This window comes from Melospiza georgiana, chromosome 31 (assembly GCF_028018845.1).
Source record: "Melospiza georgiana isolate bMelGeo1 chromosome 31, bMelGeo1.pri, whole genome shotgun sequence".
Lineage (NCBI taxonomy): Eukaryota > Metazoa > Chordata > Aves > Passeriformes > Passerellidae > Melospiza > Melospiza georgiana.
The window spans coordinates 3,860,638-3,883,005 of record NC_080460.1 but is presented as its reverse complement, the minus strand read 5'-3'; the positions used below and the strand labels follow the sequence as shown (position 1 = coordinate 3,883,005).

Here is a 22,368-nt window from a genome sequence, read left to right as displayed (position 1 = left end):
GGAAGCACATCCTTGTTTTTGCAGGCTCTAAAGCACCAGCTCTTCACAGCAGCTTTTTCTTCAGTTTTTTGTGCAGAATGAATTTTTTCTGAAAAGTAACTTAAGTCTTCTTGATGCAAGCAGCATTTGTTTGGTCATATTTTAGCAGGTTGGGTTTCTGATAAAAGCTGACAGATCATGGTTTCCTGACGAGCATTTTGTTGTGTTGAGACCAAACCTAAGGAGTCATTTGGATTGAGACTGGCAAGAAAGAAATTGGAGCTGCAGCTCCCTGTTCATGGGCTCAGAGTGCAGGGAATAATTGCTGTGTTCTCACACTGCTCTGTGTCCTTTCATCTCTGGGAGCAATAACAATTAGCAGTCATTTGCTGATATTGGATGTGTTTGCATGGGTGCCGTTTAATTTGGCGTGTGTGGGATTTTGGGAGGTTGTGCTGGGCAGGGTCATTATTACCAATATAATTTCACAGGGCTCTGGTCTGGTTTATTCAGCCTGTTGGACGCTTGTTATTTGTAATTATTTCAGCTCACTGAGAGATGCTTTTAAAGCTTAAAAAAAAATAAAGAGAAAAAGGGTGGGAATGAGGGAGAGGATTTGGGTTTTTCAGTACCCAAGTGTTGGGGGTTTGTTGTAGTCCTGTCAGATGTTTTCCTTGTCCATCTGTCCTGTTGGCAAATAGCGGGGAAGGCCAAGGATGGAGGGCTGAGATCCTTTGGAGCTGAGCTCCTCCTGGGGCACCCACGGTCTGAAATCCCCTCCTGCAGCCGGGGAAGGGCTCCTGTAAACATCCCCTGCTAATGAGCTGCTCTGCTTTGGAGGGGATCAAACGCCGCTAATGCTGTTCGTGGAGACGCCTAATCAGGCACAACAGAACCCAGCCAAGCTGTCAATTAAAGCTCCTGTTAAATTGCTGGCTATAAAGGAGCCCGAAGGCACGGAGCTGTCTGAGCTCCCCTCCTCGGCTGTGGGGCTGTGGTAAAGATTTTGTGATCAGCGCTAGCCCGGGTTTGGAGCTCGCTTAGGTACACTCCATCTGCATTGGTCTTTTTTCCTAATTATTCAAAGGGCAAAATGTGTGCTCGAGTGCTGTTCCTTCAGAGAGCAGCAGCTAAGGAGTCTTGCATTTATCTGATGCCAATTAAGTAAGAATAATTGAGATGATTTTGTTAAAAGCAGTGCTGAAACACATCTGCCAGAGAGCCCTGAAGATGAGGCAGCCATTAAGGCACGGTATTAAACCCACAGTATGTTGGTTAAAAAAGGATTGGTTTACTGGCAGAGATCACAAAGGTAAACTAGAGGTTTATTTTAATAAATTTTGCCAAAGAGCTTTTTTAAAAAAGTCTTCCCAAACCCAAGAAATTTTCCTTCAGTAACCTATATCTGTTATAAATATTATTGTAAGCAGTGTGAGCTCTGAAAATCTTACAATTCTTTGTGCTTTTCCTGAGCAGCCAGCCGGGTGTTAAACTGCCTGTTCCATTTCTGTCCCTTCGCTTGGAGAAGACACTTAACCTCCTTTACCAGTTCTGATGCTCACAGGGACATTTAATGCATTAATATCCTTTTAATGCATTAATATCTATTTAATGCCTTCTTAATTACCCCCTCACACAGGGAAATCTTCAAACTGAGGGACATCCCCACGTCTGCCTGGTGACCAGGTGGCACCTGGGTCCTGTCCCCTCCTGCTGCCCCACGAATTCAGGGCTGCAATAAACGTGCCCCATGGATTCAGGGGTGTGCAATAAATGCACATTTCTGAGGGGGTTGGTGCAGGAGCTGCTCTCACCTGAGCCTGCCCCAAAGGGGAGTGACCCAGCAGGTCTGGCTGAGCCCAGAGCCGCTGCCAGGCTTGTTGTGAAATTAATAAATTAGTAATTGCTTGGCTGAACGTGTGGGAATCAAACCCGGGGCTGCTTACGGTTGTTTGCTGTGTGGGCAGGGGAGTGAGGAGTGCTGCTTTGGCTTAAATGTCATTAATGGCAGTAATGATTTAATTTTTCCCCAGTGGCTGTGGGAAACCGAGCTGGGCTTGGTGGCCAGAGCTCCTGGGGCAAGCAACTGGGCACCGGTTACTGGTGGGAATATCAGCGTTTATTATTGCTAATGCAGTGAATAATGGCATCTGTTCCTGCTGTGCGACCCCAGAGATGCTCTGCCTGTGCCCTGCCTCGTGCCAGCTCCAGCTTCTGCTGCTGCCTTGGGTTTGGCTGCTCCAGGTGAGAACAAAACCCAGAGCAGCCGTGCAGGGATTGCAGCCCTGGAGCAGCACAGCATCCAGAAATCAGCAGAAAAAGATGAAACGTGACGTAGTGATGGTGTTTGCCATATGGAAATTGAATTTTGTAACTTTGGCACCGCCCATGAAATTTTGTTAATTTTTTTCTTCACGTGTTGGGCTGCTCTCTGAACGAGCATTAGGTTTTTATTTTTAAATGGTATACAGAAACCCTTCAATTTTAGGTTTTTGAAAGGCTGGATTGCAGGCAGAGCAGGGACTCCTGAGAGTCACCCTGGCCCTGCCCTCAGCCCCAGGAGCCCTGGAACGTTTCCTCTGGAAGTGCTGTGAGTTCCCTGATTATTCCCAGGAAAGATTGTGAAGTAAATCCCGAAGGAGCTAAAGGTCACTGAGCAAGAAGGGCACAGCTCTCCCAACTGGATAATTAAAACGAAAATTAAAAAGTGTGCTAAGTTGAGATTGACTTGTGGCCATGCTTTGAAGATTAAAAGGGCTTTTTTTCATTTCGGATGCAGGAGGTTGGGATTGCTGCGAGGAGGAGGAGTTGGGCTGGGAGTTACTGAGCTGTGAATGCCAGGTTCACTGCCCAAAAACGATGGATATCTGCTCTTTCCCCCCTCTTTTTACAGCGTTTAGTCTTGCAGCTGGAGCTTTCAGCCTGGGTGATGCAGGATGGTTTTTTAGGCATCCGAGCAAATGACGTCTTGAATGAAAAAGCAAACAAATGATTGTGCTCAGAAGTGCTTTTTGCCTTTGGAAAATTAAACCAGCAGCAGCCTCTGCTGAAGGGTGGCACGTCCCATGGTCTTTGCGCAGCATGCTGCATTTTTCTCTACAGTTCTGAAACAAAACTAGGGGCAGAAAGGTAAAATCTGAAGTAACTGTGTGCGGGATTTGGGACGGGAGGGAGCTCAGAGCCCATCCAGACCCAGCCCGGGCGTGGGCAGGGACCTCTCCCGCCGTGCCAGGGTGCTCCGAGCTGCCCTTGGGCACTGCCAGGGGTGGGGATTCCGGGAATACGGAGGGTAATGATGTGTTCAGGCTAATCTGGGAACGCACACGGTAATGAGCTAAGGTTCACTGCCCTCGCCCTGCCTGCTGCTGCTCGGGCTTTGCTCCTGTCTTTGCTTGGATTTGAGCTTCTGCCTATAATTACAGGAATACCTGGAGCTCCGGGAAAGGAGTCTGGCTTAGTTTATGCGCAGGGTGGATACAATAACAGGTCCCAAAAATCACAATTCTCTCCAGTAATTTTGGAAGTGCTTTGATCTGTGCCTGTGGAGTGCAGGGCTTTGGCTTCACTATTCTTCTGTTGTTCTTTCTGGACAATGATTCTTTATTTCTTGCCCAGAAATCAGCCACAGGTATTCTTAAAGGCACTTCCCTATTGTAATTACCTTTTTTACACAGAACTCTGTGTGTGCTTTGATGTACATCTCAGATCCTGGGTTCTTCTACAAGTATTTAAAAGTGTACTGTGGCAGGAAAAGTCCTAACAAACACCTTAACACAATACAGGTTTTAGATGAATTGAGGATTTAGGAGCAGAAGCTGCATTGTCCAGCTGGAAATGTGGAATTCCTTGGCCATGGGTTGCCCCAAGGTGTCCTTTTTCTGGGGAGGGGGATTTGTGGGTTCAGGGGGGACACCCTGAGGAGGAGCCAGGGCTGGGCATCGCTCCCTGAATTTCCTGGGGGCTTCCAGAGCAGTTCCAGTAATTCTGGTGTAGATTTGAGTCAGCGCTAGGGAAGAGCAGTGATGTTTTCATGTTACAGCGCATCTTCTGGTAAGTGCTTTTTCAATTCATAATTCAATAATTTATGAACACCACTGGAAATTCAAACTCAATAGCAGAGTCTTTCTGCTGTTCCCAGTTGTGGGTGGAAGTGGATCTATTTATTGTCTCGTGTGTGATGCTATTTTCTGGCTTTGCTGTATTATGTTAAGTGTGTTCTGGAGGATGTTCAGGGGAGGCTGCTGATTAAATAAGCTTGATGTAAAAGATCACGTATTTGCCGTGGCTTTGGGAGGAAGGATCCCTAAATTGGGAGATGGCTGCAGGAATGTAGTGAGGGGGCTCATTGAGCTGTCAGAAAGGAGCCCTCCTCCAGCTCAGGATGTTCCTGCAGGGAAGCTGTGCCTCTCCCTGAGCACTGCCGGCTGCATCTCTCCTCCTTTTGGGGGTTTTTCTTGTTCTTTCCGAAGGATCAAAGGAGGGATTTGGTTAGCAGCTGTTGGCAGTGCCTGCGTTGCACTATGGTCATTTTGGTGCCACCCCTGTGCAGGGGGAACAAGGGACTTCAGAGAGGGATTTTGTCTGCCCAAATGCCTAAAAACTGCAGAAAAGAAATCCTCAGAATAGCTATTCCAACTCGGAACACTGAGTTGGAAAACCAGAATTTTCAGCTATTCTGGTTTAGAATTTTCAGCTATTCTGGTTTAACATTTTCAGTAGTTTACCAGCGTGTGTCCAAGAGCGAACAGAACTTGGCTGAAGTGTTGGTTCATCCTCAGAATGAGCACTTGAGTGTCTGAGAAGAAGGCAGAAAATTGCATTTTCTCATAATAATCTAAGTGAACTCCTCCTAGGAGTAACATTTCCAAGCAGTAGAAACGCTTCCAACCAGTTAGCATTTCAGGTATTGAGCAGGAAATAAAAACGATGAGTGGCTGTGTGGGACCATCCTGGAGCTGGAGCAGGGTGAGATAAATCCTGTGCTTCCCCTCCCCAGTAAAGTGCAGCCCCCACAGCTCTGAGCTGTTCATCCCCACTTGGTTCCACAGCCCTTGGAAGCTGCACTGTGCAATATTCCAGTGCATTTCGGATCAGCATTCCCTGCAGTGTGCCAGTGAGTGCAGGGAATTGCGCACCCCACACTCAGATCTGTCCCGACATCAACCCTGGCAGCTGGGATTGGAGTGGAGGCACCCAGATTAGCAAGTGGTTGCTTTGGATTGAGTGTAAACGCAGAGTAATCAGAAATTAATTGTTTGAATGTTGAAGTTCTCCGCTCGCTGATGATGAATTTTGGAGCGATTAGTTTTAATTGCAAGGTAAATAGACGAGTCTTTGATTGCATACTGAAGAATTTTAATTGCATTGAACTCAGTTATACTTTGAACTGTCATGTTCGGGGCAAGAAGTGTTTGAGTCCCTGGCATTGTTTGATCCAGCTATTAAAAAAACTAGTTGGATTAAACAGCAGTTGAACGTTGGAGTAAAAAAGCAAATGGATTATTACTTCTTTCAAAACCTAAAGCTTTCCTCTTGCTGTTGATCACTCACTTCTTTAGCTCCCTGAGGGCACATCAAATACCTTGAATCTAAAACAATTTCCAGCCCTTTTTTCCCTAAAGTGTTACAGATCAGTGCTCTTCAGCCAGTCTGGGTGCAGCAGTTGGTGTTTTGTGGTCTTAAAGTTTGGTGATGTTTGTGTTAAGGTCTCTAAGGTTTCTGTGTGTTGAAATTGAGATATCTGTGTTTGTGGAAACATTTGGAAGTCTCTGAAGGAGGGAAGGGAAAGGAGAGGAGAGGTGGTGGCCTGTTGTGGTTACGGCTTCAGGATCAGCTGTAGGGTGTTGGTGTCTCGTTAATCCTTTGGAAAGGGAAATGGGCATGAGTAAAATGACCAAGTGATGTTCAGGAGTGTCAGGACAGCCTGAGGCAGGGCTGAGCTCCCACAGAAGAGTAATGGGGCAAGGAGATCATCGGGAAGCAATTTCAGAATCCTAGAATTGTTTAGGTTGGAAAAGAGCTTTGAGATCAAGCCCAGCCACCAAGACAGCACTGAACCATGCCCTGAATGCCACATTTCCATGGCTTTTATTCACCTGCAGGCACAGGGACTCACCCTCTTCCCTGGGCAACCTGTCCTAGTGCTCGGCAACCCAGGTTTTATTCCTTGCTGGTTTTGTTGCTGCTCCAAGGCTTTCGCTTCTGTTCCATCTCACTGTGCCCCGTGCCCATCGCTGTTACTCAGCGTTTTCCCCTGGGGAAGTGGAGGAGCCCAGCAGAGTCCTGCTGTGTTTCAGTTCCCCGTGAGGCTGTGGGTCACTGACCCTTGGCTCAGGAACCTCCTGAGGGCTTGTCCAGTTTGCTGCTAAAAACATTTATCAGGGAGGCTCGTGGAGGAACGTTCGGAGAAAATCAATCAAATCCCTGTCCTGACTGCAGCTGCTGCTGGAAATTCTCGTGCCATTTTTTGGGGGGCTCTGCCCGGGTGTCCTCCCCGGGATTTTGTGGCCGGGCCGCTTTGCGTAAACCCAGCGTGGAGGCGTGGAGTAACGGGGGAGTAACCAAGGAGTAACCAGGTGCTGCCTCCCGCCCTGCCCTTGTGTAAGCGTGGGCTGGGAGCGGTTACACAATGGGCAAGTACAGAAGGAGTATAAAAGTGCTCCTGGGGGATGGATGTCTGCATCCTCCGGGCTGCTGCTGCTGCTGCCTCCGAGAGCTCGCTGCAGGTTTGCCTTGCTGGGGATGGTTGCAAAAATCCAATTTGGTTTGGTGTCAGCGTGATGAAATAGGAAACTTTAAAAATGTCTGTTTGCAGGTGTTAATAACTAACTTTGTGTGTCTTAAAGTTTTGAGGGCTTAATTTCTCATTTTAAAATTGCTATCGCTGCAAAAAGAGATATTTACTATTTCCAAAGTATTTGCTTTTTTCTGTCTATCTGTAAACTTTGCTTTCCTTTAAAACGGGAAAAATTTATATGATAGTTATGTAGTAAAAGAGATTTTAAGGAAGCTTGAGCACAAAAGGTCAGTTTCTGAAAGTTTATTAATTCCAAATCTCAATGAGTGATGCTAAATGGAAGTGTTTATTTCAGACAAGTCTCACTGATAACTCAGTGTAAAACTCCTCAAATCTGGGATCAGTTGCTAGGTTTGTGTTGGTTACTGGGCTCAAGCTGTTCCCTTTCCAAAGGAGCCACAGGGATGCCTCAGCCCTCGGGAAGGAGCTTCACATCCAGAGCTGAAAAATTGGCACATTACCTCGATTTACTTAATAAATGGAATTTTCCCTGGATGAGTCTCTAACTCCACCTTTGTTTTAACGTGATTAAAGTCTTGGAAAGAAGGGAGCTTTCATCAAAGTGCCAAGTCCAAGTACAAAGCAGGCTGAGAAAGGAGCCAGTGTGAGCTCAGGTTGCTTTGAGGGCCATGAAGGAGCTTAACGAGCTGTGCATTAATATTGGTAATAACAGCGAGGTATTGGAATGCCCAAATTATTAATTCTCCCCAGGGACACCATAAGGACTCCATAGCATTATAAATAATCAAATTACCGTGTGCCATACACTGAGGTGTGCTGAGCTCCAGGGCAGTGAGACCGAATTTAAATTTTATTTACCCTGTTCTTTGGAATTTCAACATCCCTGCCCACTGGAGGGCTCTCCGGGAGGGTGACAAATGCAGTACACAGGATTTGGGCAAAACTGCTGCTTTTGGGCCAACAAAATGGGAATAAGGGGGTGAAAGATGAGTGGGAGCTGCTTGGCCAGCAGTGTTCTGATCAAACAGGGTGACTGATGCTGGAAACAGCCAGTTTTGTTTAGAATCACCTATTCTGGTTTAGAATTTTCAGCTGTTCTGGTTTAGAATTTTCAGCTATTCTGGTTTGGAATTTTCACCTATTCTGGTTTAGAATCACCTATTCTGATTTAGAATCAGCTATTCTGGTTTAGAATCACCTATTCTTATTTAGAATTTTTACCTAGTTTGGTTTAGAATTTTCACCTATTCTGGTTTAGAATCACCTATTCTGATTTAGAATCAGCTATTCTGGTTTAGAATCACCTATTCTCATTTAGAATTTTCACCTATTCTGGTTTAGAATTTTCACCTGTTCTGATTTAGAATCCCAGCCTAACCATGCTCTCAGTTAATAACTTGACTAACCAAACCTCAGTTTTTGGAAGCTGTGAGATCCTTTGGTAGACGCCTCATTCAGCTGGATTTGAGTCCCCTTCTCAACAAGCTCATTCACACAGGGAGTTAATGAGATTTAGCTAATGTGCTTTAAATACGTGGAAGGTTTGAGCTCGGCATAACTTTGCTGCTTAGCTTTGTGTAGACTTGCCCTAATAACGTTGGTCAGTTATTAAAGCGCCGCTCTGGATGGCAGTCAAAATACCAACTACTTAAAAATTCATTAGTGCCTCCAAAGAAAGAATTTGTTTGTGCTTTGAAGAGCTGAAGCGAGAAGCTTCTTAAAGTGCCCATCAACTCTTTTTAAAGCCTAAATTGAGTTTTTTAGGAGTCTGATGTTAGGAAGTTTGGGTATGTGGCAGCATTTTATTGTCTCTGCAGCAGGCAAAGATGAACTGGGTGGCGTTGGGTGAAATTTGGAGTCTGCTTTCCTTGTTGTGGATGTGGTTCAGTGCAAGGGGAAATCTAGGAGCAGTTAGGATGTGGTGGTGGCATTTCAGTGCAGCTTCAGTTGGTGGGAAGGAGCTGGAGAAGTCCCTGCTAAAGATAAATTAGGAGAGAGGTCCCTGCTAAAGACAAATCAGGAATTTCCTGGGACCAAAGAGAAGAGGCTGCTCCAAACTCGCTGAGATAAAAACTCCCTCCAAGACTGAAGCAGGAGGGTGGCTTTTACACCAAGAGAAAATGAAATGTGTGGGTTCTGGGCACCTTCTTCACATGTGTGAGATGGTGAAAATGCCCTGGAAGGCAGGAAAAAACACCTTTGAGGCGCTCCCTGCACGTGTGGGCAGCGGGTGGGAGCTCTCAGGTGCCCCATCCAGGCACAGGTCTGGGATGGAGCAGTCGGATTTGTGGCTGTGGCTCTGCAGACGGGACCTGGATTGCATCCTTTGAGTATTTGTTGAGCTTTTTTTCACCTGGGCGACGAGAGGTTTGTGGGATGTTTTTAACTGGGGAGAGCCTTTTTTTCCTAGGAGAACACGCAGCACCTTTGGGCGCCCGTGAGCAGCAAAGTTCTCTTTTAAAGGGAGTCCGTGTCCCTTTGCATGTCCGCTGCCAGAAACACAATCTCACACCTTGGCTGTGTTCAGACACATCCTGAGAGTCCCAGAGGTGCCAAACACCTGGAGGTGCCAGGGAGGTGCTGGAATTCCAGAGGCACCTCAGGAGGGACAAGTGCTGGCTGAGCATCACCTCCGCTTGCAGGAGAAAGTTGGTCTGTTCACACCAGCCTGACAGCTCATTAAAATAATGAATTGATGATGGCAATTAAGCAGCGACCTTAATTTGATTCTAATCTCCTTCGTGGGTGCAGCAGCCGGAGGATTTTTGGCTCCTCAGCCGTCTGTGACAGCCAGGAAGGTCCTGCTTGGCTGTGCCACCTCAGGAGCTGTGACATGGTGACATTTGCCACCACATTCCTTGTGCTTCCTTTGGGGATATTTCCCGTGTGCAGCAGGGAAGGGCCACCAAATCCAGGCCAGGGATTGTCTGAAGGGACAGGGAAAGTCTGAATTATTTTGGTTGTCACGGGTGTGGGAATTCAGGATCCAGCTGGAATTCAGCCTTTGTGGTTTTAGAAGGGTTTTGGTTTGAGTTTGGCAAATAAGGGAACACGCAGGGCTGGTTTCACTTTGGAAAAACTGTAGTTTTCAGGGCTGGCAGTCATGGGGGAGCCTGAGCTTCCTGCAGAGGGTTAAACTGCAGGTCTGCTCATTGCAAATGAGCTTCACAGCAGCACTGCCATGTCCTGGGCATGGCCATGGCCAGTCCTGCTGCTGCTGCCAGGCCAACAGCACCTGGCAAAGCACTGACCCTTCTAAGAGGAGTTTAAAAACCCCAAATCAACCCAAAACGAGAGAAGAACCCCAAAACTTCCCAGCTGCCTGGAGGTCAGGTGGCCTTTGTTTTTGCCAGGCTCTGGATTCAAATATTGATGTTGAAAGCCTTGAGCAGGGCAGGGAGGAGCTGCCACAGCATAAATCTGATCCCGGGAATATTTTGGGTGTGCTTCAGCCCAAAGCTGCGTGCAGTGCTTTGAAAGGAAACAGTGCGTGCAGGGCAGGTGTCAGTGTCCCACTCCTGTGGGGTTCATGGCCACTTTTCCTGCCAGTAAACTCCTCATGTCTGTCTGCACCTTCTGTCCTGCCCAGTTAACCCTTGGGGCTGCTGAGGAGATGATAAAAAAGGATTTTTACTGACTCGCAGGCAGTTGGTACCTGGGCAAGTGGGAGCTTTTCTAGGGCAGATTTTCCTGTAGGGAAACCTTTGTGCTCCCAGTGCATGTTTTTATTTGTGGTGGTGGTTCCAGAGCAGAAACTTGCAGGGAGAAAAAAGAGCATTTAAACAAATTATAGATCTCCGGATCTCTGATGGGTTTTATCCTTTTTCCACGAGCTTTGAAACACATCCTGGTTTGTTTAAAATGCAATAGCAGCAACCTTGGCAAAGGGAGGGCGTGGAGGGTGGTCCTGGGAGCGTGAGGAGGGGATGTGGTGTCACACCAGACCCTGCCACCTCTCCTGTCCCCTCCTGGTGGCTCTGGGGCTGGAGGAGCTTTGTGCTGATATTGGAGGTGCGGGGTGGCCTCTCCCTGGCCAGGAGGCTTTTCCTCCTGAACTTGCACCTTTGTGTAACCCCTAATCTTATCTGCAGCTCTGTAAAGGCCTGGCCTCTCCTGGCCTTCTGTGTTGAGCACAGGTGTGCTCTGCTCTGGGGTGACCCACGTGGGAAGGGAGTCCTGGCAGAAATTCCACTTCCAGCTTCCCATTGGACCCCAGCCTGCAGGTGATGGCTTGTGCCGAGTGTACCTGCCCAGTGCTCAATGGGCTTTATCTCTTTCGTGTTATCTCTTTTGTGTTTTCTCTTTTGTTTTATCTCTTTCTCCAGGACTTTTCAGCTCCCCAGGAGCTGCATTTGCTCTGGAGGGCTGTAAAACCTGACTCATGTGGTGGGAGCTGATAAGGAGTGATCTCTGAGAGAGCTTCAGGCCGCTGGCAGAGTTTATCTTCTCCTCTCTGACACTCCCGATTGCAGAATCAAGGCATTCCAGAGCCCTCTGCGCCCATTCAGTGCAGTTTTAATTGCCGGGGAGCAGCAGGAAGAGCTGGGAGATTCCTCCTGGTTTGTCTTGGAGCAGCCCCTGGTGCCAGGAGCCCTCCCTGTCCTTGGGAAGGCAGCGCTGAGGGGTTCTGCCTGTCTCTTTTGGGGAATTGTTATTTCAGCTCCGAACCCTCCCTGTCCTTGGGAAGGCAGCGCTGAGGGGTTCTGCCCGTCTCTTTTGGGGAATTGTTATTTCAGCTCCGAACCCTCCCTGTCCTTGGGAAGGCAGCGCTGAGGGGTTCTGCCTGTCTCTTTTGGGGAATTGTTATTTCAGCTCCGAACCCTCCCTGTCCTTGGGAAGGCAGCGCTGAGGGGTTCTGCCTGTCTCTTTTGGGGAATTGTTATTTCAGCTCCGCTGCGTCAGCTCTCGGCCATCCCTGGACCCAAGGCAAGCTTTGCTGTCCTGGTGCAGCTCCCAGGGGCTGCTGAGTGCCAGGGCACCCCAGAGCAGATCCTGGCAGCTTCACTTTGATGTCTTGGTCCTGGCTGAGGGAGGTGTCCTGCTGCCCTTTCCCTTCCCGGTCCCATGAACTGCCGGACCCAGCCTCGCCCGTCTCCACCTCTGATTTTCTTGGAGGATGCAGCACGTCTGCGCTGGCAGAGAAAGGCAGATTCTCCTCTCCTTGTTCTTGTGTGCTAGGGAAAAAAAAAATAAATCCTCATTGTTCTGTGAAAGCAAACAGAAAAACCCTCCAGAAATCCCAGCCCAGTGCCCCCAAGCCTTTAACCTTTAAGCGGTACCTGTCTCCTCTGCCCTGAGCTGCTCTGTGAAAATGGACATTACAGTTCTTTTCCAGAGCAAGACACTGAGTGTTCAAACCAATCTTCTCCTTCAGTCTTCAAGTGAGAACTAATTAATTATGTGCCTTAATATTTAAGCTCATAAACAAATCTTAACTCTGATTTGCAGGCACTGCCTTCCATTCCATGTTGATTTAATTAATGCTTCAAGGGATCCCAGTGCCCAAATTGTCATTTTTATGGAACTTTTCAGGAGATACCTCCATTGCTCTGAAAGTTTTAATGTTTCTTTCACCTCAAGGAGCCAGAGTTTTCCAGCAAATGGGCAATTAACAGCTATTAAGAGGTTCTAAAATATTAGTATTCATATATTAGTACAGTCCTGAATTGCCCTCAGCAGAAGAGTCTTTCTCAAGTTCAGTTATTATTGCAATTACAGTAGACAGGAGCTGCTGGCATTTCCTGAGCACCATCTGGAAGGGGAGACTTCAGGAAAAACCCAGATTCTGCCTCTTTTTTTCCAATCCAGACCTGTATTTGAGTGTCCGTGAGCTGTATTCCACCTTAGGGTTCAGCTGAACCCATCATTAACTTGCTTTTGAATTCACACCAGTGTGAGTGGGTTCTGCTGCCTGGATGGGTGCAGAAAATTCCACTTTTTGTGCCTTTCAGGAGCTATTTTTGCAGGTTCTGTCCTGTACTTTCACCTGTACCTGACCTGCTTTCACCTGCAGGTGCTGGCAGCTGCGTTCTGTGTTTAAAGCTCAGTAAGCACAGGCTGCAAAACTTGGATTTTCTGTGTGTCCTTCTTCTTCATAAGTTTGGGTGGTATTGTGTAATTGGATAAAAAAGTCCACACTGCAGACTTGGAGTGATCAGTTATTGGGTTAAAAGTAAAAATAATATGAGTGCCATTTCTTAATTGAATAGAAAGAGAGTTCACCATTCTGTGGCTTGCTAGTAGAATGCTGTAGAACTCAGGACTTGTAATGTAGATGAGAAATAATAAATATTTAAATCTGAATGTGAGCTGTCATCTCAAGTGCCTTTAACAGAAGTAAAGAGGCCAAGAACCAACATATGGTGAGGAACAAACTCAGGACCCTCAGATGATGAGCCTGACTCGTTTTCCTCCTAAAAAACCTTCAGATGATGAGCCTGACTTATTTCCCTCCTAAAAACTCCCAATTTCTCCCTTCCCTCCTAGGAGCTGTTGATGGGAAGGACGCGCTGATGTCCCAGCTGGATTACTGAGCTCCTCAGTGACTCCTGGAGCTGCTGCTGCTGCTGGAATAAGGAGCTGTCCTTTGTTCTTGGCCTGTCCCAGAGGCACCTCCTGGGTGCTGCATGCAAGTCCTGGACGTGCTGGACACCATGGGCATTGGCAAGAACACCACGGCCAAGTCGGTGGAGGCAGGAGGGGGCTCCACGGAGGGCAAATACGAGGATGAGTCCAAGCACCCCACCTTCTTCACCCTGCCTGTGAGTGAGCCCTGGGCAGGGAATGATGCTCCAGGTGTACAAACCCTTGATTTCCATGGGCAGTCAGTGACAAAGCTCTGAATATTTGTGTGTAACACAGCCAGCCCTGCTGTGTGTGCTCATTCCCAGGACATGGAGCTCCCCATGGTCAGAGCAAACATGAGGATGAGTCCAGATAATGCTCCAGTAATGCCCCAGGTGTACAAACCCTTGATTTCCATGGACAGTCAGTGACAAACTCTGAATATTTGTGTGTAGCACAGGCAGCTCTCTGTGCTCTCGGTCCCTGCTGTTACAGAAGTGATGCCTTGCCATGCTCCTCATGTTCTCTGACTAAATGTCAGAGGCACATCTCAAGCGCCCACAGAGAAAATGATATATGAGGTGTGATGGCAGAGGAAACGTTGATTTTTAAAAACTTCACCTATTTCTGTTTTTGTTGCTTTTTAAGGTGGTGATAAACGGTGGAGCCACGTCCAGCGGTGACCAGGACACAGAGGACACAGAGCTGATGGCCATCTACACCACAGAAAATGGCATAGCAGAGAAGGTACTGGGGCTGAGTTCATGTGAAACAGGCTGCCTGGGGCTCTCCTGCTGTCGGGAGCTCGTTTTTGGTGCTTTGCCCCCGGCTGGCTGGGAGCTTTCCTGTCCCAGAGCTGCTGACTTGCACATCCACATCTCCCCAGGCACTTCTGCCCTCGTGACTCCTGGTCACACACTGTGGGTGCAGCACTTGGGCCATGACTCAGGAAGTGGTGGGGGCAGTTCATGCCCTTGGGTGGGATTTTTCCAGCTTTTTTTCTCCATTCTTTCACTCCCTGGGTCTGTTCAGTGATGATCCTGCAAGCTGAGGTGGTGTGAGTCTGAGCTTTGTTTAAAAAAAGGATGAGGATTATGGTAAACTGAACTTCCAAAACGTTTAGTCCAGCTGGTTGTTTTGTCTCTGAAAAGCCTCAGCCTGACCCAGGTTTCTCAAATGTCCTGATTGAAACAGGAACAAAACTCCTGGCTCCAAGCAGGGACACCATGATGCTCCTTCCTTCAAGGCTGTGGTTTCTGCTGGGGCAGGGATGGCACCAGGGGACGCAGTTCATGTTTTCTCTCCTGAATTTCAGATTTAAACCATCCCCTGAGTTTCATGGGCAGCTTTTTGTTACCTCTCAAAGGCTTTGAGGGCTGGTGTTTGGAGCATGCTGGGGCTGGAGTGGAGAGGCACAATCTGATAAAAGCCTTGAGCCAGAGGTGTTGGGGTGAATTGTGCAATGAGATAAGCCATCTCCAGACACCTCAGTGTTCCTGCTTTGCCCAAGCTGTGCTTCCCTCCCTCCCAGCTGGCATCAGAACTGGGGGTGATGGAGAATAATTCACCTTAGAGAGACCTGGAGCTGTGGAGGAAGCATTTCTCCTGGAGTTAAAGCTTTGCTGTGGCTCCCAGTGCAGTAACAGGGTGGGCAGCCTTGGCACAGGTGCCCAGAGCAGCTCTGGCTGCCCCTGGAGGTGCCCAATGCCAGCCTGGAAGGGGCTTGGAGCACCCTGAGACAGTGGAATTGTTGTGTTGTTTTCATTGTTGTTTTCTCCAGAAATCTCAAAAAAAGCCCTCAACCCACAGCCTAATCCAAAATAAACCCCTCAGTCAGCTAAACCATCACCCCGTTCCTTCCCTCATGGCAACAAACCAGTTCTGGCTTCTTTTGCTATTTTAAATTTGCAGGGTATTGTTTAATAATAAATCCAGAACTACCCCATAGGACAGAAAATGAAAGATACAGTTCCTAAATGTACGGGAACTGTTCAGCACATGAAAGGAACGTGTGGAGTGGCACTGGGCCCTGAGGTCCTTGCAGCCCAGCCAGGGCAGGGCCAGGCTGGACATTTTTTTTATTTATTTGGGAGGAATTTTCCTCTGGAAAGGGTGGTCAGGGGTGGGAAGGGTCAGTGGTGGAGTCCCCATCCCCAGGGGTGTTAAGGTTGGAGATGGGGTTGGTGATGCCCACGGTGGTCAGAGCTGGGCATCTGAGAGGGCTTTTCCACCCTCAGCCATCCCATGGCTCGAATCCCTGATTCTATTCACATGGGTTTTTTTTAGAGAATTGGGTCAGGAGAGAGTTTGTTCCTTTTTCAGCCCGTGGAAGGCTGTCGCTGGTGCTGCAGGAGGGGAGGGCATTGCCCCAGGTGCTGCCAGGAGTTCTCTCAAATGAATTCCTGTATTCTGCATTTCTGCTGTGCCCGCTTTCACCCCCCAAATGTGGATTTGTTCTCCCAGCAGCAGGCTGGGGTGGCAGGGCAGTGCCAGGCTCACTTTGGCTGCTGGGCTGGCAGGTGGCACCGAGTGCAGCCCAGCCCTGGCCGTGGTGGGCATTTTTGGAGAAGTGGAGCCCGTTTGGGGCAGTCACGAGTCTGGCAGAGCTCCCAGGCTCCGTGTGAGGCAGCTCCACGTGGGCCCGCAGCGTCCTGGGCTGGATTAGGGCACAGCAGCTGTTGTGTAAGGTAATTTTTGAGCCGCTTGCTCTGAAATTACAACATCTGATACTTCCTCCTGCTTCTGTCGTTGTGCTGGGCATTTGGAGCGTTGCGGGTTTGTTCTCAGGAATTCCCAAACCGGATTCCACTTGTTTGTGACAGGGAAATGGCAGAGGCTGGCCCTTGTTTCGCTGGGGTGTTGATGTGTGAATGGCTGTGCTCACTTCTCCATTGGCACTGGCAGTGGATTCCTGGGGGAATCGAAATTCCTGGGGGAATTCTGCCTGGCTGGTGGAAATTGGTTGGGGATTAATTTGGGTGTAATAAATAATCGGCATTTTTCCTGACTGCATAAATGAGGGGGAAGAAGGGAAATGATGAATTCTTTGGCTAAAAGTGGTTAACCAAGATGGAACTGGGTAAGAGCAAAGCAGGGAAGCAATTATCATAATGAGGATTTATTTTAGCCAGCGATTTTGGTCTCTGGTGCAAGGGCAGAGCTCTTCTCCTTAGTTCCAATTCTTCCCTGTCTTCTTTTTCTGTTTGTTTTTGTGGTTTTGGGGTTTGGTGGGGTTTTTTAACAGCCTTGTCATGCTGAATCCATTTTTGGGCACCTTTTGGCTGCCAGATCAGTTCTGTCAGAAATCAGCAATTATAAATAAATAAGCAGGGAGTGTTCAGAAGGGAACATGCTGGCTACAAACTCAGGAGCTGGATGGGAAAGGCTTTGAAATTGTCACAAACCAGAGCTGCCGAAGCAGCCTGGGGGCTGAAATTCCCTTTATTCCGTGCAGCACTAACCTGCTGTGCCCCTTGTTCCTGCAGAGCTCCCTGGCAGAGACCCTGGACAGCAGTGGCAGCTTGGATGCCCAGAGGACTGACATGATTTACACCATTGAGGATGTTCCTCCCTGGTACCTCTGCATCTTCCTGGGCTTGCAGGTACGTCCCCAGGCAGAGGCAGCTTTTGCTTCTGCAGCTTCCAAATTTATTGAGGATTTTCTGTGCAGGTCATTGTTGTTTGTGAGGTTTATCCTTCTCCACTCTCACCTGTTTGAGGAAGGTGTTGGGAGGTTTCTTCTGAGGCTGATCACGCTCAGATCATCGCTCTGGGAATGATTTTGAAGGAGATGTTGGGAGGTTTTTTCTGAGATTGTTCACACTCAGATCACTGCTCTGAGAGTGATTTTGAAGGTGTTAGGAGGTTTCTTCTGAAGCTGATCACACTCAGATCACTGCTTTAGGAATGATTTTGAAGGAGATGTTAGGTTTTTTCTGAGGTTGATTAGACTCAGATCACTGCTGTGAGAATGATTTCAGTTCTCAGCTCATGCATTTGTGAGAGTCACTCCAATATTTACTGAGTTAAAAGCTGCTGTTGGTAAATGAGTGAGCAGAGGCTCAGTGGAGACCCTCACAAGGGACATTGGGCACCTCTGGAGATAAAAATGGGGAGATACAAGGGTTTAGACCTGAAATACTGAATATTAAAGCTGCTGCTGCAGTTATTTCAGTACCTGGGTGGAGGAAGAGTTGAGGAGTCCCTTGTGTGTGAGCAGGGGATGTGAGCCAGTGTGAGTGGAATTATTTCTGGGCTGGAGGCTGCTCTCAGCACTGCTACCTGGGTGCCTCCTCAGGGGTGTTCCAGGAGCCTGGGATCCCCCAGAAATCGCAAAAATCAGAAATCTCCACGTGGGGGTCATGAGAAGCACTGACAGCAAAGCTCTGGGAAGGGGAGCTCTGCTGGGGGTTCAGAGGCAGGAACAGAAGCTGCTTGATTTATTAAAAATGTGGATATTGATCTAGTACTGATACCCAGCTGTGATGGACAAGAACTCTGACAGTTTAGAGTTAGAAAGTGTGTGTTTGTTGTGGGATAGCTCCCAAACACACACCCAATTTACAGGTGATTACAGAGCGCTTTTATCTATACAAATATTGAGTACCCAAAATAGAAATACATATTCATGGCTTTGGTACATCCCATTCCCAACAAGGATATTGATCTGGTACCAATATCCAAAAACTCTCTAACAGTTTAGAGTTAGGAAGTGTTTGTTTGTTGTGGGATAGCTCCCATATACACACCCAATTTACAGGTGATTACAGAGCCCTTTTATCCATACAAGTATTGAATATCCAAAATACAAATGCATATTCATAACTTTGGTACATCCCATCCCCTGCTCCATATCGTAATTAGTTCAAAAGCCATTAAGCATGTGTGGTTTGTCCCTTGAAATGGGTCCCTTTCATGGGGAGGGGTCCCAAAATGAGGAAGTAAATGAAATCTTCCTCCTTCTGACCTTTCCACCTTTTCAATGCAAATATGACAAATGAACCATTGGTAGAACTCCCCCGTTTTCAGTTGGTTTCAGAAGAGAGGAGGCCTCCAGCTGTCTTATGTTCCTAAAAACAATTGTCTTATGTTCCTAAAAGCTATTTATCAGTTTCTATATTCCTCTATAAGAATATATTCTTATAATTCTGTATTATAAACCCAGCTAGCCATACATTATGTTGACAAGCAGTCAATTATTAGTTAACTATTATGTTATAACTTCATCAAGACCCACCCATTTATTTTGATTAACTCCTAAAAAAACTTACCTCTGACTAAAAACCTCAGCTCCCCTGAGACCCCTAAACCCCTTTAAGCGCGTGTCTGGTGCTGGGGATGGGCTGGAAGGACGGTTTGCAGCAGCACTAACCCTGTGCCCCCAGCACTACCTGACGTGTTTCAGCGGGACCATCGCCGTGCCCTTCCTGCTGGCCGATGCCATGTGCGTGGGCTTCGACCAGTGGGCCACCAGCCAGCTCATCGGGACCATCTTCTTCTGCGTGGGCATCACCACCCTGCTGCAGACCACCTTCGGCTGCAGGTGAGCCTGGCAGCAGGAGTCTGGGGGCTTCCTGGGGCACAGGAGGGCTCTGGGAGAGGAGCAGTTCATTCACACGCCTTGGAAAAGAGGGGCTGACTGGGGTGGTTTGATTAATTTCTGCTCCAGACCACCTTGGGCTGCAGGTGAGCCTTAGAACAAAAATTTGGGGGTTCCCAGAACAGAGAAAGCCAGGAGTGTTCTGGGAGAGGAGCAGTTCATTCACACGCCTTGGAAAAGAGGGGCTGACTGGGGTGGTTTGATTAATTTCTGCTCCAGACCACCTTGGGCTGCAGGTGAGCCTTAGAACAAAAATTTGGGGGTTCCCAGAACGGAGAAGGCAGGAGTGTTCTGGGAGAGGAGCAATTCATTCACACGCCTTGGAAAAGAGGGGCTGACTGGGGTGGTTTTAATAATTTCTGCTCCAGACCACCTTGGGCTGCAGGTGAGCCTTAGAACAAAAATTTGGGGGTTCCCAGAACGGAGAAGGCAGGAGTGTTCTGGGAGAGGAGCAATTAATTCACACGCCTTGGAAAAGAGGGGCTGCCTTGGTAAAGAGGGGCTGACTGGGGTGGTTTTATTAATTTCTGCTCCAGACCACCTTGGGCTGCAGGTGAGGGCCTGGGCACAGAAATTTGTTGGGTTTCCAGAAACACAAAACCAACAGCAGCAGAGCAGCAGTTAGGGCGAGCTTTTAAAAAGCTGCTTCCCAAAAAAAAAATGTGGATCTGAAATAACACAAGGCATCCCAGGAGTGAGAAAATCCAGCAGGGAGAGGAAACGAGGTGGAAGTGTTCCTGGGAGAGCAAAAATTCATTCACACACCTTGATAAAGAGGGGCTGACTGTGGTGGTTTTATTAATTTCTGCTGCAGACCACCTTGGACTGCTGGTGAGCCTGGGCACAGGCAGCAATCCTGCTTGCCACTAGAAAATTCCACATTTTTAAGGATTTAGTTAAGAGCCAGAATCCTTAGGTGGTTGAGTTACCTTTACTTCACTTTTTCTTCCTTTGGGGGAAAAAACCTCCTTCCCTCTATTTCTTTTGTCTTACTGGACTTAGGAGTTCACTCCTCTGTCTCGAAAAGTTCACTCTGATGGCAAAACAACAGAGTGGAAGCTGTTGGAAAAGCAAACTTTCTTTCCCCAATGTATTTTCTTTAAGTAAAGGCTCCCCAAGTCAATAATCTTATTTCCAGTCTGGCTGGCTCTTTGTGCTGTAACCATAAATCCTCATGTACCTTGTCTGGAAGTTTGTCATATTTGGGGGTTTTTTCTCCCTTAATAATCTTGGGGTTTTTTATCACTTACTAGAGGGGGATTTGGGGCTCATTCAGAGAGAAGGGTGCCCAAAATCACAGAGCCAAAATTACAGAATTTTGAAATTCTCTGTTCTTTCTGTGTAATCCCAGCCCTGCCCTCCACCCTGCTGGGATTTTTCCCTTTTCAGTGGCTCCCAACTTGCATTGTACTTACATTTTCATATCCCTGAAGGCCAAATTGTGTTTGGGCCTTAAAATAACTTGTGTTTGGGGAGGAAATTTCCACGCTGGGATGTTTTATAACTCTTGCCCATGTGATGGGGGGTTTATGTAAGGCTGGGAATGGGATACAGCAGCTCAGGCCTCTCAATGAGATTTGCAAGTATTCATTGGCAAGTCTGTCAACTGCAAAGTATTTCAGCAAATAAAGGTTTCAAAAGGTCAAATTCCATGGTTTAAGGGTTCTTAAAGATGGATTTAGCTCGATTACGGGGTGGAGTTGGGGTAGGTTGGGTACCCAGACCAGTTCTAGGAATTCCAGCTATTCCCTGGCTTGTGCAGTGAGCCCCAGCCCTGGCAGGGGTTCATTAGTGGGTAATTAGTGGCACTGAGGTAATTCAGCACAGCTTTAATCCCCGCCAGGGTGGCAGCTCTGCTGCTGTGCCCTGCTCTGGCTCAGCTTTCTCACATCTGTGGGACACGGGGGCCCAGTGAGACGTTTCCAGGTGCCTTTGCCTGCAGAGAAACTCCTCTCTTCACCTCAACCCGTGCCAGAACGGAGCAGCTGGATGGCTTAGACATGGAATTGGAATGAAAACCCCACTCAGGAGCTTTGGTGCTTTAGCTGGCTGGCACTGAGTGGCTGCCTTAAAATCTGTAAGTCACTCCCAGACTGCAGCTGTCACCTGAGGAGGGGACAGAGCTCGCTTGACTTGATTTTGAACAACTTGTTTAAGAAAACTTAAATTACTCTTTTTTTTGCCTGGCTTAGGGGGAGAATCCCCACTGTTTTGGGAGTTAGCTGTGTCACACAACAGTGGAGCAGGGCCAGGTGCTCTGGGGTGTGATTTCCCATCCCTGGGCTGGTGTTCCATGGGATGCACAACAGCCCAGGCTGGCAGCAGTGAGCTCAGCCCTGGAGAATGTGTTTGCAGTGTGTGCTTACCAAACCTCTGAGGGGGCTGTGTAGGTGGGATGGAGCAGTAGCAGCTTGTTCCAGGTATTGCAGCCCTGCCATGGGCACCAGCTCTGCCTGACGGGCTGAATCATCCTGAGCCACCAGCCCTGGCTTCCTGGAGCTGGCATTTCTGCATGGGGGAGCTCCCAGGGGAGTTCTGTCCAGCCAGCCACGCTTGGATGCCTCGTGGAGTTCATGAAGTTTGAGTTTATAATGCAGCTTTCAGCATTTGGTGGCTTTGAAGTTGCCCAGACTGCTCCTGTGAACTTCCCAACTCCATCAATAACTGGTTTGATCTTTCCTGTGCTCTCTGTTCCCCATTTCCCCCCACACTTCTCCTCCTGTGAGCATTTTCTGATCTTCACCTGAGCAGTTCTTTTTCCTGCCCTCATTCCCTGTGTCACACCTCGGGATTTCCCGTTAAGGGGATCTCCTGGCAATGCATTCCTGTCAGTATTTGTGGAATAGTTCAGAGTGCATCTGCAGTTTAGTGACCTTGGGGTATTTGTTACACAAGGTGCAGTGAGGTCAGCAAATCCATACGTGGTGCAGGTAGATCCTCTTCAGATCTCTCAAATCTTTCGGGAAGTGTAAACATCAATGCTAAGAATGTCATCTTGAAATTCTTGTGGTGTTTGTATTTATTGGTGGCAGGCACTGGGAACATCTAATCTGCTCCCATCAGCCCAGCAGTTATTGAGACATGCACTCCAAAATGAGTGAGCTCAGAGTCATGCACAGGGGAGGGATGGAGCCTGCAGGCTGCAGCTCCAGAGAGCTGGGATGGTGAAAACTGCATCTCCAGAGAGCTGGGATGGTGAAAACTGCATCTCCAGAGAGCTGGGAGGGGAAAAACTGCACCTCCAGAGAGCTGGGAGGGGAAAAACTGCACCTTCAGAGAACTGGGAGGGTGAAAACTGCATCTCCAGAGAGCTGGGATGGTGAAAACTGCACCTCCAGAGAGCTGGGAGGGTGAAAGCTGCATCTCCAGAGAGCTGGGAGGGGAAAAACTGCACCTTTACCTCAGTGTCCCCCTGTGTCCCTGTGCTGCTGTCACACCTGCCTGGCCCCTGCAGTCACTCCAGGCAGGT

At 48.1% G+C, this 22,368-nt stretch overlaps 1 protein-coding gene across 1 annotated transcript in view; it reads left to right on the top strand.

Moving 5' to 3' along the window:
- SLC23A2 (solute carrier family 23 member 2) overlaps positions 1 to 22,368 on the top strand; it is a 52,262-nt gene that overhangs the window by 6,615 nt on the left and 23,279 nt on the right. The window contains exons 2-5 of the mRNA XM_058042312.1: positions 13,223 to 13,497; positions 13,949 to 14,047; positions 16,786 to 16,902; positions 18,685 to 18,842. Coding sequence (XP_057898295.1) covers positions 13,363 to 13,497; positions 13,949 to 14,047; positions 16,786 to 16,902; positions 18,685 to 18,842 — 509 coding nt within the window. The 5' untranslated portion in view covers positions 13,223 to 13,362. The remainder of the gene's footprint in view (positions 1 to 13,222; positions 13,498 to 13,948; positions 14,048 to 16,785; positions 16,903 to 18,684; positions 18,843 to 22,368) is intronic.